The sequence below is a fragment of the Centroberyx affinis genome, unplaced genomic scaffold, assembly GCF_046629955.1.
Source record: "Centroberyx affinis isolate AG114_WGS23_722 - 3 ecotype Tasmania unplaced genomic scaffold, CSIRO-AGI_Caff_v1 ptg007568l_1, whole genome shotgun sequence".
NCBI classification, from domain to species: domain Eukaryota; kingdom Metazoa; phylum Chordata; class Actinopteri; order Beryciformes; family Berycidae; genus Centroberyx; species Centroberyx affinis.
The window spans coordinates 25,001-38,562 of NW_027283816.1; the positions used below are offsets into that span (position 1 = coordinate 25,001).

At 45.9% G+C, this 13,562-nt stretch overlaps 1 protein-coding gene across 1 annotated transcript in view; it reads left to right on the forward strand.

Annotated features, from left to right (window-relative positions):
• samd11 (sterile alpha motif domain containing 11) overlaps positions 1 to 13,562 on the forward strand; it is a 52,471-nt gene that overhangs the window by 6,585 nt on the left and 32,324 nt on the right. The window contains exon 3 of the mRNA XM_071513842.1: positions 5,482 to 5,657. Within this exon, the coding sequence (XP_071369943.1) occupies positions 5,482 to 5,657 (176 nt within the window). The remainder of the gene's footprint in view (positions 1 to 5,481; positions 5,658 to 13,562) is intronic.

Consider the following 13,562-nt stretch of genomic DNA (forward strand, 5'->3'; position numbering starts at 1 on the left):
GGGAGGGAGAGGGAGAGAATGAGGGGAACGGGAGGAGAGAGAGCGAGAGGGAGAGGGGGGAGCGAGAGGCACGCTGGCACGCTTGACTGCACCGCCACTGACCTCCCAGCGCCGCCCCGGCACCCCCCCCACCCCACCCCCCTCACCATCCCCCCTCGCCGCCTCTCGCCGCCTCTCGCCCTCCGTGCACCCCCCCCCACCCCCTCCCCCCTCGCCTCCCTCCCCTCCCCCTCGCCCTGTGCCGCTCCACTGGGCTGCAACCGCCCGCTCAGCTCAGCGCGTGGGGGCCGAGGGGGCAGGAGAGCGTGTGTGTGTGTGTGTGTGTGTGAGGGAGAGGGGGGGGGGGTAGTTGGAGGGAAAAATGTGTGTTTGTATGTGTGTGTGTTGTGTGTGTGTGTGTGTGTGTGTGTGTGTGTGTGTGTGGGTGGGGGGGCTTGGTCGCATGCCTGTCCTCCCCACAGTGCTTTCTCACTTTTTTTTTCTCTTTCTCTCACATGGCCTTGAACAACCAAGTGTTGCCTAGAGTCTGTATATGCCCCCCCCCCCCCCCCCACCCACCCCCCAACACACACACACACACACACAATCACACTGTTGTTCCCCCAGCACTATAATTAAAAGTGTCTATATGAGCGGCATGTTCTTATGCCGGAAGAGCTGAGCATGTATTCAAGCACATATTGGCAGTTTATTCATAGCAGTTGTCAGTCTCTGCTGTCCTCATAGACACTGCAGGGATCACGGTTTGACAAAAGTTGACAAATTTGCTCCTAATCACTCGTCAGAAGTATAGGCCATCTGTGAAAATGTCAGGACGGCTTTCCGTGTGGGTGCGTCAGAGATAAGAAGGTAAGACTAAACAAAGTAAGAAGGATAATTTGTATTTTGTGATGTACTGGATCTCAGGCTCACGCAAACACGCGGCACACAAAATGTTTGTTTTGGCCTTGTTTCAGAGCTCTTATGTGAGCGCGGTAACGACCGCCTCACCCCCCCCCCCCCATCCCCCCCGCTCACTCCCCCCCTCCTCGCTAGCTTTTTTCTCTCTCTCCCTCTCTGTCGTCTCCTCATTCCCCCTCCCCCTTTCCCCTAGTGCTCGCGCCAAGTCGGCCCGCCATCCCGCCTCCACACACACACACACACACACACACACACATGCTGAGAGGTAACGGCAGACAGGCGCGTGACTCATTAGGCATTCGTCCCCCAGGGAGATCGCTGGGGGGGCGCGTGCGAGAGAGAGAGCGCCGCAGCTGCAGGAATGTCACGGGCGGCTACCGCTGTGTGTGTGTGTGTGTGTGTGTGTGTGTGTGTCTGTGTGTGTGTCTGTGTGTGTGCGCTGGCTAATGCTGGTTGGAGCCAGCGGCAGGGCACTGCACCTTTCAGGAAATAACGCAAGGAGAAAAAAAAAACACATTAGTCTTCTTTTCCACCAAGAGCTCATTTAAAAGTCAGAAATAAATTTACAGAAAATATTAGATTGCCTCATAATTTCTGCTTGGATTTAAAAGCCCCGGTTGGCTAACACACAGCAATGATATTAGCCTGTATTGTTTTCCATTTGATAGCTAAAAAACATTACAAGATAATTTTGGCGCTTTTAAACCGAACTCTCGGTATGAATTGATGAATTCAGGACGCCACCCAAATGAGTTACGGGAACTTATACAGCTGCTGATATAAGCATGTTGTTTACCTCCCCAGATTAATGATTTTCTTTGAAATATTAAAGCTCTACTTCTCATATATTCCTATATAACTAAAATATATATATGGGACTCCTATTAGTCTTTAAAGTCAGGTATGTCACATCTCATGTTATCTAAAATCTCACGTTATCTAACTACTATGAACGCCAGCAGTACTGCTTCCCCTTTGTTGCAAACGTATCTTATGATATGTGATACGTAATAGGGGTAATAGTAATATGTGTCAGAAACAACCAGCTTTATGAGTGAGAAATCAAGTTCTGCCCCAATCTGGCACCATCTGTCATATGGAGAATTTATGTCCAATATAAGGGAGGGAGTTGGTGTGTTCAGTGGGGTTGCTTCTGAATGCTTATGTCATATAATGGTGAGATTTTAATAGAACCCGCCTGGATTGAATTGTACTAAGTTGGTCAGTGTGTCTGTACGGATTCGTGTGTGTGTCCGTCCGTTTGTTTGCGTGTAAATGTGAAGCCCAGATATATTTCTTGGCTGCCTGACTGTCAGACAGAAAGCGTGGGAGGCGATATTCATAGAGGTGCTTTTAGTGGGACTTTTATGAGAGACTTTTTTCCATGGCTGAAAGGAGGTTGACCACACACAGTAAGGTTGCCTCAACTCTGCGTGTGTGTGTGTGTGTGTGTCTCTTGTCTGCGTGCGCACGTACGAGCCCGAGCATGTGTGCGCGACCGTTCAGGCGCCCTTCCTTTGAGCACTCCTACGTGGGCTGCCAGGGGTGTGTTTGTTTCATGTTTTGTTTCGGAGAGCCCTCCCCCGTGCTGCGGAAGTGTTGCCGGAAGCAGTGGGAGCTCACCCCCAGTTCTGCGTCAGTGCCACTAAAGAAAGGATCGGGGCTTTCCGGGAGGAGAGAAGAGGGAGGAAGGGGGGGTGGGGTGGGGAGGTGGAGGGGAGGGGAGGGGGGGGATGGGCTGTCAGCCTGGGTATGTCACGGCCATGTGGGTGGTTGTCTGCACACACACACTCACACACACGCACACACACACACACACACACGCAGGCATGCACAGAGCCACAGTCACGACTGCTCTTAGACAAACTATTCTTGTATACACTATACCGCTGCCATGCTCCAAGTAAAATCCCCCGCTTCGGAGGGGAATTCTAAGGAACAGGAACAGGTGTGTGTGTGTGGTTGTTTGTGTGTGTCTGTGTGTGTGTGTGTGTGTGTGTGTGTGTGTGTGTGTGTAGGTGGGGCAGGGAGTGCGCATGTGCACTGGTGTGTTTTCACTGACGGAGTGAGAGAGCAAGAAAGAGACTGAGAGGCGGAGAATGTGTGTTTAACAGGTGTGTGTGTGTGTGTGTGTGTGTGTGTGTGTGACTGCTCTGACAGATGTGACTGTGGTTGCATACATACAAGTGTTGTTCTGGTGTCTGGGTTGACGCATCGCTCCTGTTTTCCCCTCTGCCGCCCTGTTGGAGCTCTAGCAGTACTTCCAAACAGTGGGGCCTTGTGTGGAAGCGGCAGAAGTATCAGAAAGTGATCCACTGTCCTCAAACGCTGGAGCAGAACTTGTACAAAGCTCCGACACAGCTCTCCACACATCCGCCTGTGGAAAGAAGAAAGGAGGAAAAAAAACCTCTTTCTGGCAAGGCAGAAAAAGGGAAAAAGGAGAGAAATGTGCAGAACTCTGTGGCCTGCTCATCCTGGGGGATGTTTTCATCTTTCTCTGTCTTTCCCCCCAACTCTTTTTAATGTCTGCCACTTGAGAGACTCCAGAGGGGCTGCACCTGTTTGCCTCTTGGCTAGGAGCCCCCAAATCCCTCCTCCTGCCCCCGCCTGCCACTCATGCTGCCGCCCCTCCTGGGATGGAAGGAGCGAGGGGGGGGGTAGCGGGGTGGAGGGGTGGAGGGGTGGAGAGCGAGGTTGCGTGTGGTGGAAGGGATAGCTGGAGGGCTTGAAGGCGTCCGGGAGTAAGAGCAGAGATGTAGGCACACACACAGAGAGAGAGAGAGAGAGAGAGAGAGAAAGAGAGAGGGAAAGAGAGGGAGAGACAGAGAGAGAGAAGAGGGGAATAGTTTCAAAGCCAAGTCCACTCTCCCACATTGTACAGACCTTCCCTCTGTGGTGCTTTCTCTCTCATGTTTTGCTCACCACATTCTCTTTCATTTCTGTATTTTCTCTACCCTCTCCTGCACAAATTTTCTTCCTTCCACATCCGTTCTCCCTCTCTCCCCATTAACTCAGAACATCGTTCTCTCGCTCCCCACCCCTCTCCGCTCCTCTGTCTGTCTCTCTCTCTCTCTCTCCCTTCTTTCCTCCCCCTCCCTCCATCTCTCTCTGATAGGACCATGTTAATCTGCAGTGACCTCTTCAGGTCACATTAAAGGTCGCCCAGCTTCACTTCCTGACTTCCCTAGGGCCAAACTCCTTCCTCCTGATCCCTTCTTTCACCCTCTTTTTCCTGGGAGCTTTGTAGCCAAAAAAAAACACCCAAATGCACCAATCTAGTTTTTTCCCCCATCAGTGTGGCTTTGAGGTGGTAAACTGTGGTAAATCTGACTCCTAGATTTAGTGTTGTTGGTCGAAACGCCTTGTGCTGAAAAGACGTTACCTTGGTTAATGCAGACAGATACTCCACTAACGTAGCTAGTTAGAAACATGGAAGATTTTTCCAATATTACTTTCATTTGGAGAGTACAACATTTCTGATTGGTGGTTGGAGGCTGAACGGCGATCTTACCAGATTTGTTTATGTTGCTATGGTTGCAGTCCCAATGCTATTCAATTACTATTGGATAGGGGCCAGATTATGAAACTGAAATTGAAAAAATTCCAACTTTTTGATCCAAGCTGTTTATCACACAGTGTGAATTCTCTTTACGGTACTTTTATTTAACTGTTTAGCAGACAATTAATGCATTTATACAAGTGATGATCCATCCGTGGGCTATTAGACCTTTTATTATGAATATGGAAATATACTCTGAGTGCATAATGATGATAATGACAACCAGTAATATATGAATGTGTTGGTAAAACACATTATAAACTTAGTTACATTAGGCTCTGAATTGTCAGTCAGGAGAGTCAGAGCCCACTGGACAAGTGATGTCAAAGTTTGGGTGCTTTGTCTCGTTTCCTCAAATTATACTCCTTTGTCACGAAGACGCTCTCACTGCACAGTAAACACAGGCTTTGTACCAACAGACACAAAGAAATACTTCTCTGTCCACTCACTGTTAAATTGCCTGTTTTCATCGTCGATTTTTCTTTTTTTAGAGTAGAGAGCAACATTTTGGCGACCAGTTTGGTTTGGTTCGCACTAAACTAGCAGTCCAGCAACGCAGGGAGAGCAGGAGAACACGGGAATAGGCTACTGACTCCCATTGGCTGTCGGCACTGACGGGGCGGGACAAACAGGAACAACTTATTCTGTTATTTGAAGTACACAAGGTTTTCATTTTCATAGGATAAATAAATAACTCTTCTTTTTTAATTAGTTGCTCAGAATCTATCAAAGGTCCTATTTGAAATGACTGAAGGGCCAGAAATTGGCCCGCGAGCCGCCTTTTGGTGGAAGCTTGTAAATGACTTTGCCTTGTAATAACATTATTTTAAAGCATTTCATTTGTTAAATGATTAATGTCTTTGGTGAGTAACCGTGTAATAAGCAGGATAATTTACAGAGGCGTTTTTGCGATAATGACCAGCTCCCTGCACATTATCCCTTACGTCTTAGTGCTTCAGTGTCTACGAATGGCGGACCCTGTTCCTAAAGTGTCTCCCTTCTTCTTGTGCCTTGTTGTGCAGAACCGCGGGCGCTTGGCAGAGAAGCGCACCATCCCCCTGCCCCCCAACCGGGTGCCCAAGAAGGAGCTGGCCTCCATTTTCAGCAGTGACGACAGCGAAGGCAGCGAGCGCGCCAGTGGGGACCATGCCCACATCAAGCAGGAGGACGAGCTGCATTACAGTATCATGAGAAAGAGGTGAGGCCTCCATGCCTTCTATGGCCTTCTTCTCCTTCTATGTAGCCTCAACTGCAATACAAGCATTTTTGACATGTTGGTCCCATGCTATTCTTACCTATTATTGTCCCAGACCTGTGTTTTTCAGCATTTTTCTATAATTGAGATATTTAGTAGCCATTTTGTTGTGTTGTCATAAGTGCCTGTGTGTCTGAAAATGTAACATGTATTTGTGTACTGAAAATCACAACAGGAGATGAAAATGTCACGCTAGCCTCTGAGGTGCCACTTTTTTCAGAAACATTTCTCCATTTAGCAGTAATACGTCTTCTGTCTTGTCTGCTCCCCTTCGGATGCTGTCAAACAGCGGAGGGAAACAACTTTTTAAAAGATGACACCTCAGAAGTTTGTAGATTATTTTCATCAAATGTGATTTTAGTATTTTTTTGAGTTGTTAAAGGTACATTTTAAGACACACTGAAAACCTGTGGGAGAGACAGTAGAACAAAATGGCTACCACACACCTCAATAATGCAAAAATTCACCAAACAACGGTCTCAGATATTAATCTCTATCCACACGAGAATGACAAGGACCCATATTTCTAAAAATGCCTATGGCTTCTGCTTTGGGTTGTCTGATGGAGTGGTGTGCGAGCTCTGAAAGTGTTAATTGGTTTGTTGGTTTGCGTTGCTCCTGCCAAGTCTCCGTGCATCTGTCTTGACTTGATATCGAAAGACTGAGTCACTCGAGTCGCTACCTTCGCATATTGTCTGCCTCATCCAATCCTGTGCTGTGCGAGGGAGCAGTCTGATCATGGAGTGTTTAGTATAAAATATTTATAAGTCATTACACACATGTCATTGTACTTTTTTGATTGAAGTGTATAGCATTTAGAGATGGTTATGAAAATACTGAGCAAATTAATAGTACTCAAATCTGTTTTCGACTTGCTGTGCATCTCTTCTTGCTGCACAAGAAACAATTTAAAGAGATTTTAGAGCTCAGATATAACATGAGTTTAAAATACAAATCAACTCTGAGGTACAAACTAAGCCTAATGTGTGCTGCCTCAAAAACACTCCAGCAGAGATAAATAGCCCCTGTCCAGCATGTATGCATTAAACAGTGAGACTGTGGTTCCTCGGCCTTCATGCTGCCTCCTTTTTGTGTTGCTGCTTATTTAAGTTGTTTTCATCAGATGAGGAGGAGAGAAAAAATTCTATGGATAAGAATGTATTTTTGCAGTATTGTTGTAATTTTTGAGAACTACTTGGCATCAAAACCATACTTTTTTTTTTTACCCAAAGTGAAATAATATATACCACAAATGGTACGGAAGAGCGCTTAAAAGGGATGCAAAAATGATCAGTGGTTTGTTGATGAATATAAACATGTTTCATCTTACAGTGAATGAGAACTGAAATATTCCACAATAACAGAGGGAGGAGGGCGCTTAGGAGTTGCACACTTGTTAATAGCGGATGGTATTAAGATGTTCCATTAGATTGGGTTTGTCTTCAAAAAAATGATCGGCATTTGCTAAAAAAGGCTATTTGGATACACATTCACTGGCAATCTCACATCCGCATACAAACACACACACACAAGCATGCACATATACAGACACACACGCACATGCATAGTTTCAAACACAGTAGGCACATACATGGGCAGGGTTACAGCGAGGTCAGCTCATTAAGATGAGTCAAATGATCTCCGATGAGGACAGGGCCGCCTCTCTCTGATGCCATACTGCTCTCTCCTGTTTGCAAGCAAGACCAGCTCAAAAGAATTAGGATTATGATTTTCCAAATTCCTCCCCTTTAAGATTAACACTCTGAACCATGTGAAATGACATTAAAATTAAGACGTTTTCAATCTGAAATAAATGTCATTTTGGTGCTGTGTTTACTCGTATGCACATAAACAGATTCATATGATTTAGAAATCAGACAAGCTATGGGAAAACATAATGCAGAGGCTGTTCATTGATTAACCTCAGAAAGTCCCCCAGCTGCATTATAAGCAGCTTGTGCAACCTCATTACAGGAGGGGATGTTTTTCATGTCTCGAGACTTGCGTGTGACACGGCGGACAGCACAGCAACTGTGAGGCTTTAAATGGATCCACTAACCTCGTTTAAGAGGGCTTCCCCTCCCCCTGACACTTGTGCCGCTGGCGTGTTAAGATGATAATGAATTTAAAGAACACTTATGACTAATATGTCAGGCTTTTACCCTTTGAAAGGCGACGGACTCGCTGGAGCCGCAGCTCCCGTCTGTCCCGGGCATCCGTCTCGGCCCCGCTTTATCCCCCAATGTGGGTCTGGACGAACGGGATAATGGGATGTCCAATCACGGAAATGTGATTTCCATTGACCGCAGCTTCGTAAGTGAGTCGTAGAAGGGTCTTAACAAATTGGATTTGGCGAATGGATGTGAAAAATACAGGGCCGCTGTATACGTGTGTGAGTGTATCTGCGGTGTCTCATCCACACATCATCAGGACTAGCGGCAGCACTGTGTCACACCCTCTTGGTCACTGCAACTTGCACTGTGCTGTAACTCACTGTAACTGCACTGTAATCTACATATTGTGCACACATTATTAGCATCAATTATTAATTCATAATTTAAGGTCATAACATTGTAAAAAGGCGTCATTCTGCAAATTACCATTAACCCTTGGTTGCAATGTAACACATAGATGTGCTTTGGATTCTCTCTTTTTCCACAGTACAGTAGTTCATTCAGTGCATCGCTGAATATATCTTGTCACTTTGTGCAACACTGAAGAATAGATTGCTTAGTTTCTTCAGGTGGCCGACTGCTGTGCAGTAGATATAGGATTTGCCTGCGTCAGTGTCAGTGAGCGATGTCTTCAGAGCTTATCATCCTGGTGGAGGGGTTGTCAAGTTCATTATGAGCCCGTCCGCATCTTTTAACCAGATTAATGTTAATGGCCACCGGCTTTACGGACAATTAGTTTAGTAGGCGCTCCATGACGGTGCGCCTCTCCTGCTGAATAAGCACAGAGCATCTAGAGGCTAAAGTGCAGCCAAGCCACAGAGCCGACCAAGTAGTCATTATCACAACATCACAACAGGAAGTACAGGGAACCTCCTTGGCGTACGAGAACCAAAGTCTTGTCATGTTCAGAGGCACAAGCCAGGAATAGTGTGACTCATAGCAATAACAACTGCAACACATAGGTACTGAGAGGTGGAAACAAAATGTAGTTTTGTTTCCAGCTCGGCATCGACAGCAAACAGCACGGGTTGTTTGCAGGTGTCTGACTTGGATTCGTTAAAGTTGGATTTATGGAATTCATCTCAGGGACTAAATATTTGATGCAGGTAACTTTAGTTTTTAGTGTCTTACTCAAGGGCAAAACAAAGCCTACCTGAGTGTTTGTTTTAGTTGGCCGTAGATAACAAGGCTTTGATTGAAAAGTGCTGACTGAGAGTCTGTGTAATTACCAGGCAACCACCATGGATTTTATAACTTAACCTGCTGACGTCGGCCTTTCAGCCTGCGCCCTCTAGGAAAAAAAAAAATCCGCCATACCCATTATTAACCTCCGCCAAAACAAACTTTTGTCTGTTTCTCAATCATGCATGAGGCCATTTGTTCTTAATCATTTACATATGCAAATACTTCCACCTATAAAAGGGAAAAAATGCTGTATTTATGTATTATGGCAGGCTAAGTAGATTAAATGGGAGGAGAGAGGCCGTCAGAAGGGCTGCCGACCCTTTCCCCAGACAAAGAACATAAACCAAACCAAGCTGTTGGGTTTTTATTCCACATACTCTAACTGTCAGAGGCTAACGCTGGGTCTGTTTATGTAAAGGTCGTCTTGACCTGTGCCCATCCTCTCAGTAGGGAGCAGAGCTAATGGTAAGTAGCAAGACGCTGGGCAGTTCACAGAACCTAGTTACATCCCAAGGCTCTGGTATGTATTATACTGTATATCCTTACTCAGTAGATTTGGACTGGCGTTTCTCTTTAACACAAAAAGTTTATGTGGTTGTAAAGTAGATAGCTCCGGTTGTAGACTTGAACTATTGTCTGCTTGACTGTTTTACCCCAGAGAAATGTTAGCATGGAGGCAGTGTGAGCTTTGGTCCTCACTGAGAGAAAACTGCAGTGCTGCAGGAGTGTTTGTTGGAGGTTCATGCTGAGAAGGTGGCATTTTGTAAAACAAGAAATAAGTACAGACGATTTTCACATTCATAGATGTTGAGAAGAGGAAAATCAGGTGATTGTATGACTGATATTACCTCTTATTTATTGCCGTGTTTTGTGAGTTTCTCTTCAAAGTCCACCTTTCTCTGTCAATAGAGATCTTTTCTCCTCACATGGCATCGCAGCATTGGCTCATACTGTTAATGGGACTGTTGTACTCAGTCTGAGCAATAACCACAGAGAGCATGAGAGAGAGAAACACTGATGATGACTTAGCTACTGTATGTCTATTGTATTTGACATTTTGTCCTCTGGCTTTATTGAACAACTGTGTCATTGCCTTATGCCAGTAAGGGGTCATGGACAGTGTGAAATTACTGGAAATGGCTCTTCCCTAAAGCACTAATTAGTGAGCTTGGAGGTTTTATAGCTTTCTAGAAGAGCTTTCCGCTTCAAGAATTTTTGGCCTTGTTTACGCTGGTTTTCCATGGTAACAGAGTCCCAGCAATTTAGTAGCTGATTGGGCGTTGGCTAGAAGCGAGAAGTTCATTGTTTCCACATGCACGCAGCACAGTTTTTGTCTATTTACAATAACTCCCTGTCAAAACACGAGATCAACAAAAGATGGTCAACGGTGTTCCAGCAATTTAGTAGCAGATTTGGCATTGGCTTGAAGCGAGAAGTTCATAGTTTCCACATGTAAGTAACACAGTGTTTACTATTTACTGTGTCCTTCTATCAAAAGTTGAGATCAGCTGAAGATGATGAAGAGCTTTGGCCTCTCATACGGTAAATAGGATGCTGTTCATGAAGCTCAAAAGAATTCCATCGCATCGTTTTTAATAATTTATAAGATAAGAGAATTATGCCCACTCTAAATTGAACTACAACTTATTGAGATAAACTGTAGTTCATACAATGTAACACAGAATAGAAATCAACACTAAAACCATCAGCGTCTTCATGGCTTAGTGCAGGAGGACCTAAACACAACATGGCCGACTTACTGTATATTTTATTTCCATTGTACTTTTCTCTTCTCCCTCAGCTGCCTTATCGACCTCACATCAGCTTGTAGAGCGCAGGAACAACAAGGAGAAGCCCAAGAGAAGCCGGGCTAGTCTTACTTATTTATGTATCTATTTCTGTATTTATTCATTACTCCCTCTCCTTGCTGGGTTCCCAGTGGTGGGCTGCCTTTCGATCCAACTGTGAGCAGCATGAGAATTGTGGCTCTTTTGTCCACAGAAATCAGAGAAAACATAAAATGTATACAAATCCATATCCCTGCTTTAAGCTTAACGTTTCCTCATGTTCAGTATTTCCTAAATAAAACTCTTACATTTTATTGTCCTTTCTGTCCAAAGCGCCAGAGAAACTATACATTGCTGATTCCCTCTGTTTCTCAGCACTCTTGCCATTCAGTCCATACCTTACTGTGCTGTAGTTGTTGAATATTGCATATTGCCTGGTAGTATTTGAATATTGCTGGAGTCAGTGCTGTGGGCCACCTGGGCTGTGTGGTCTGTCTGTTGTCTTGAGAGTAGAGGAGGGTACACTGTAAACCTGCAAGCACCAGATGTTGCACACCGCCTGTGACCTGTCTCTCTCTCTCTCTCTCCCCCCTCCACCGCCTCCACATCCCCGCTGTCTGTCTGTCAGCACTTTCCCAGTGGTGGTGTGAGACATGGCGTCAGGGTGCCCAGGCTGCCAGCTTCTGCCGGCTCACACCGTGACCTCCAGCCCCGCCACCTTAGCTCCTCTTGCCAATGCCGCGGCGGGGCACCGCGGGGCATTTTCACTGAGTCCGTTCCCTTGCCAGGAGAAGAGGCTTTTCATGTTGTTTGGACCATTTTGAATAGTGTCTCCCGCTGTAATGGTAGAGGGGGTCGAAAGAGAGAAAGAGAGAGAGAGAAAGAGAGCCCCAGCAACTGATATAGCAAATGAAAAACTGAAGTTCAGTTTTCCCTCTTACTTTTGCTAGTTCAAAAATATCATTTTTTCGATTCTGCAATAAACCAAAACATACAATTACTGTGTAAGTTAAAAAAAATACAATTGAAAATATTGTAAAAATCCGATTGCCAGAAATAAATACACTGGACTATGATACCTATATTTCAAATAGAAATGTGATTACTTAATAAGTCCGTCATGATATCATCTGTGTACAGTTGGATACCAGTAGTATCCATGACAGACTTTGAGTATTAGCACTATATTTATTATCCCAGTGTCTGGGTCACAGAGTCTGTCCTGTGGCCGGGGATGAAGGGGCGGTATTGACCAGTTTAGGGATGAGCTGAGGATGAGATGATTGTCTCCGGCGTGCACCCAGGTGATAAGAAGGCGGCTCATGTCCTTCTTAGCTATCGTCAGGCCCAACGGCCACAATATAACCCCCTACGTCCCCCCGAGCCCCCCCCCCCCCCTCTGCCCGGCTAACCCCGGCCTTAGGAGCTCCTTAGGGAGCGCTGACTCAGGCGACTGGGTTTTAAACACCACCCCCACCCCTCCCCCCGTCTTCCAGGGCCTGAGTATGACCTTGCCTCCACCCGGAGAGGGAGGAGGAGGGTGGTGAGGGAGGGGAGAGGAGGGTGGGGAAGGAGGGGAGAGGTGGGTGGGGACAGGGCCAGGCCCTCATTAGCCCAAGCCAAGGCGGGACAGCCTAGGAAAAGTGCGCTAATTACCTGTCTAACAATGTCCTTGCCGTTCATGGCTTAGAGCGGCCGCTTTGCCATGGGATAATAACCCCATAACCTCGCTGAGAAGTTCAGGATGGCATTATCATGATCACTTTGAGTGATGGGCAGAGGGTGGTGTTATAAGGCAGCTAGCTGCAAGATGGATTTGGCTGCAGTATCTCACAGTAGAATTTGTACCTGCTTAGTGTGTGTGTGTATTTTTATAGGAGTCACACGGGCTGCCGCAGATGCGTTATTATATGACTTTAAGCACAATTAAAGAAAGCTCCATCGGCATCTCCTCATTTTCTTTTTGAAGTAAACCATTGGGCTGTCAGAAGCAGATAGCTACTAATTTTAGCAAGTTGTATTCTAAAAGAAGTCTATCATTAGGCCAAAAAGTTTGCAGTCACAATCCAATCAAGCATCTCCTTGCTTAGCAACCAGTGGTGACTGTTTTGTCTGAGTCTGTCTTCTGAGTCATTGGTTCTCTGTGACTGAAAGGTGACTGGTGAAGCCAGCACGGCCAGCATTAGACCCTCCACACTCCCCTTCATCTGCTCTAGCGTGTGGAAAACAGCTTGGCGGCCGACAGCCTGACATTACAGCAGGAGCCTGTAATCATGGGGCTGTAAAAACCCAAATCCAGCAGCCGCAAACAGTGTGGCCTCGTCATAGTGGTGGCAGCTAAGAACCATTCACTGCTTCTGTCCCAGGAACTCTGCTTGCCTTGTCATACCAGACCCCCTTCATAGATGATTCTGCTTTCAATAAAGATGCCAGTCAAGCCTATAAAGGAGCACTCCTCTTACGGCTGCTCGGTTGGTTAAACCTGACAAGAGAAGAGACTGATGCCATAAAATTGGCATGTCTAAACGTGATTATAACATATAAACACATGTAGTAAATGTGTGTATTGAGTTATATTCTGAGGACAAGGTGAAGTAACATGCAATATTGTTACAGTGTACATGAACTGTCCTGTTCTTCTGGACTCTGGAACGTTCCTTGAGGTAACATTTATGCCCCAGTTACTAAACAATAAATGCTTT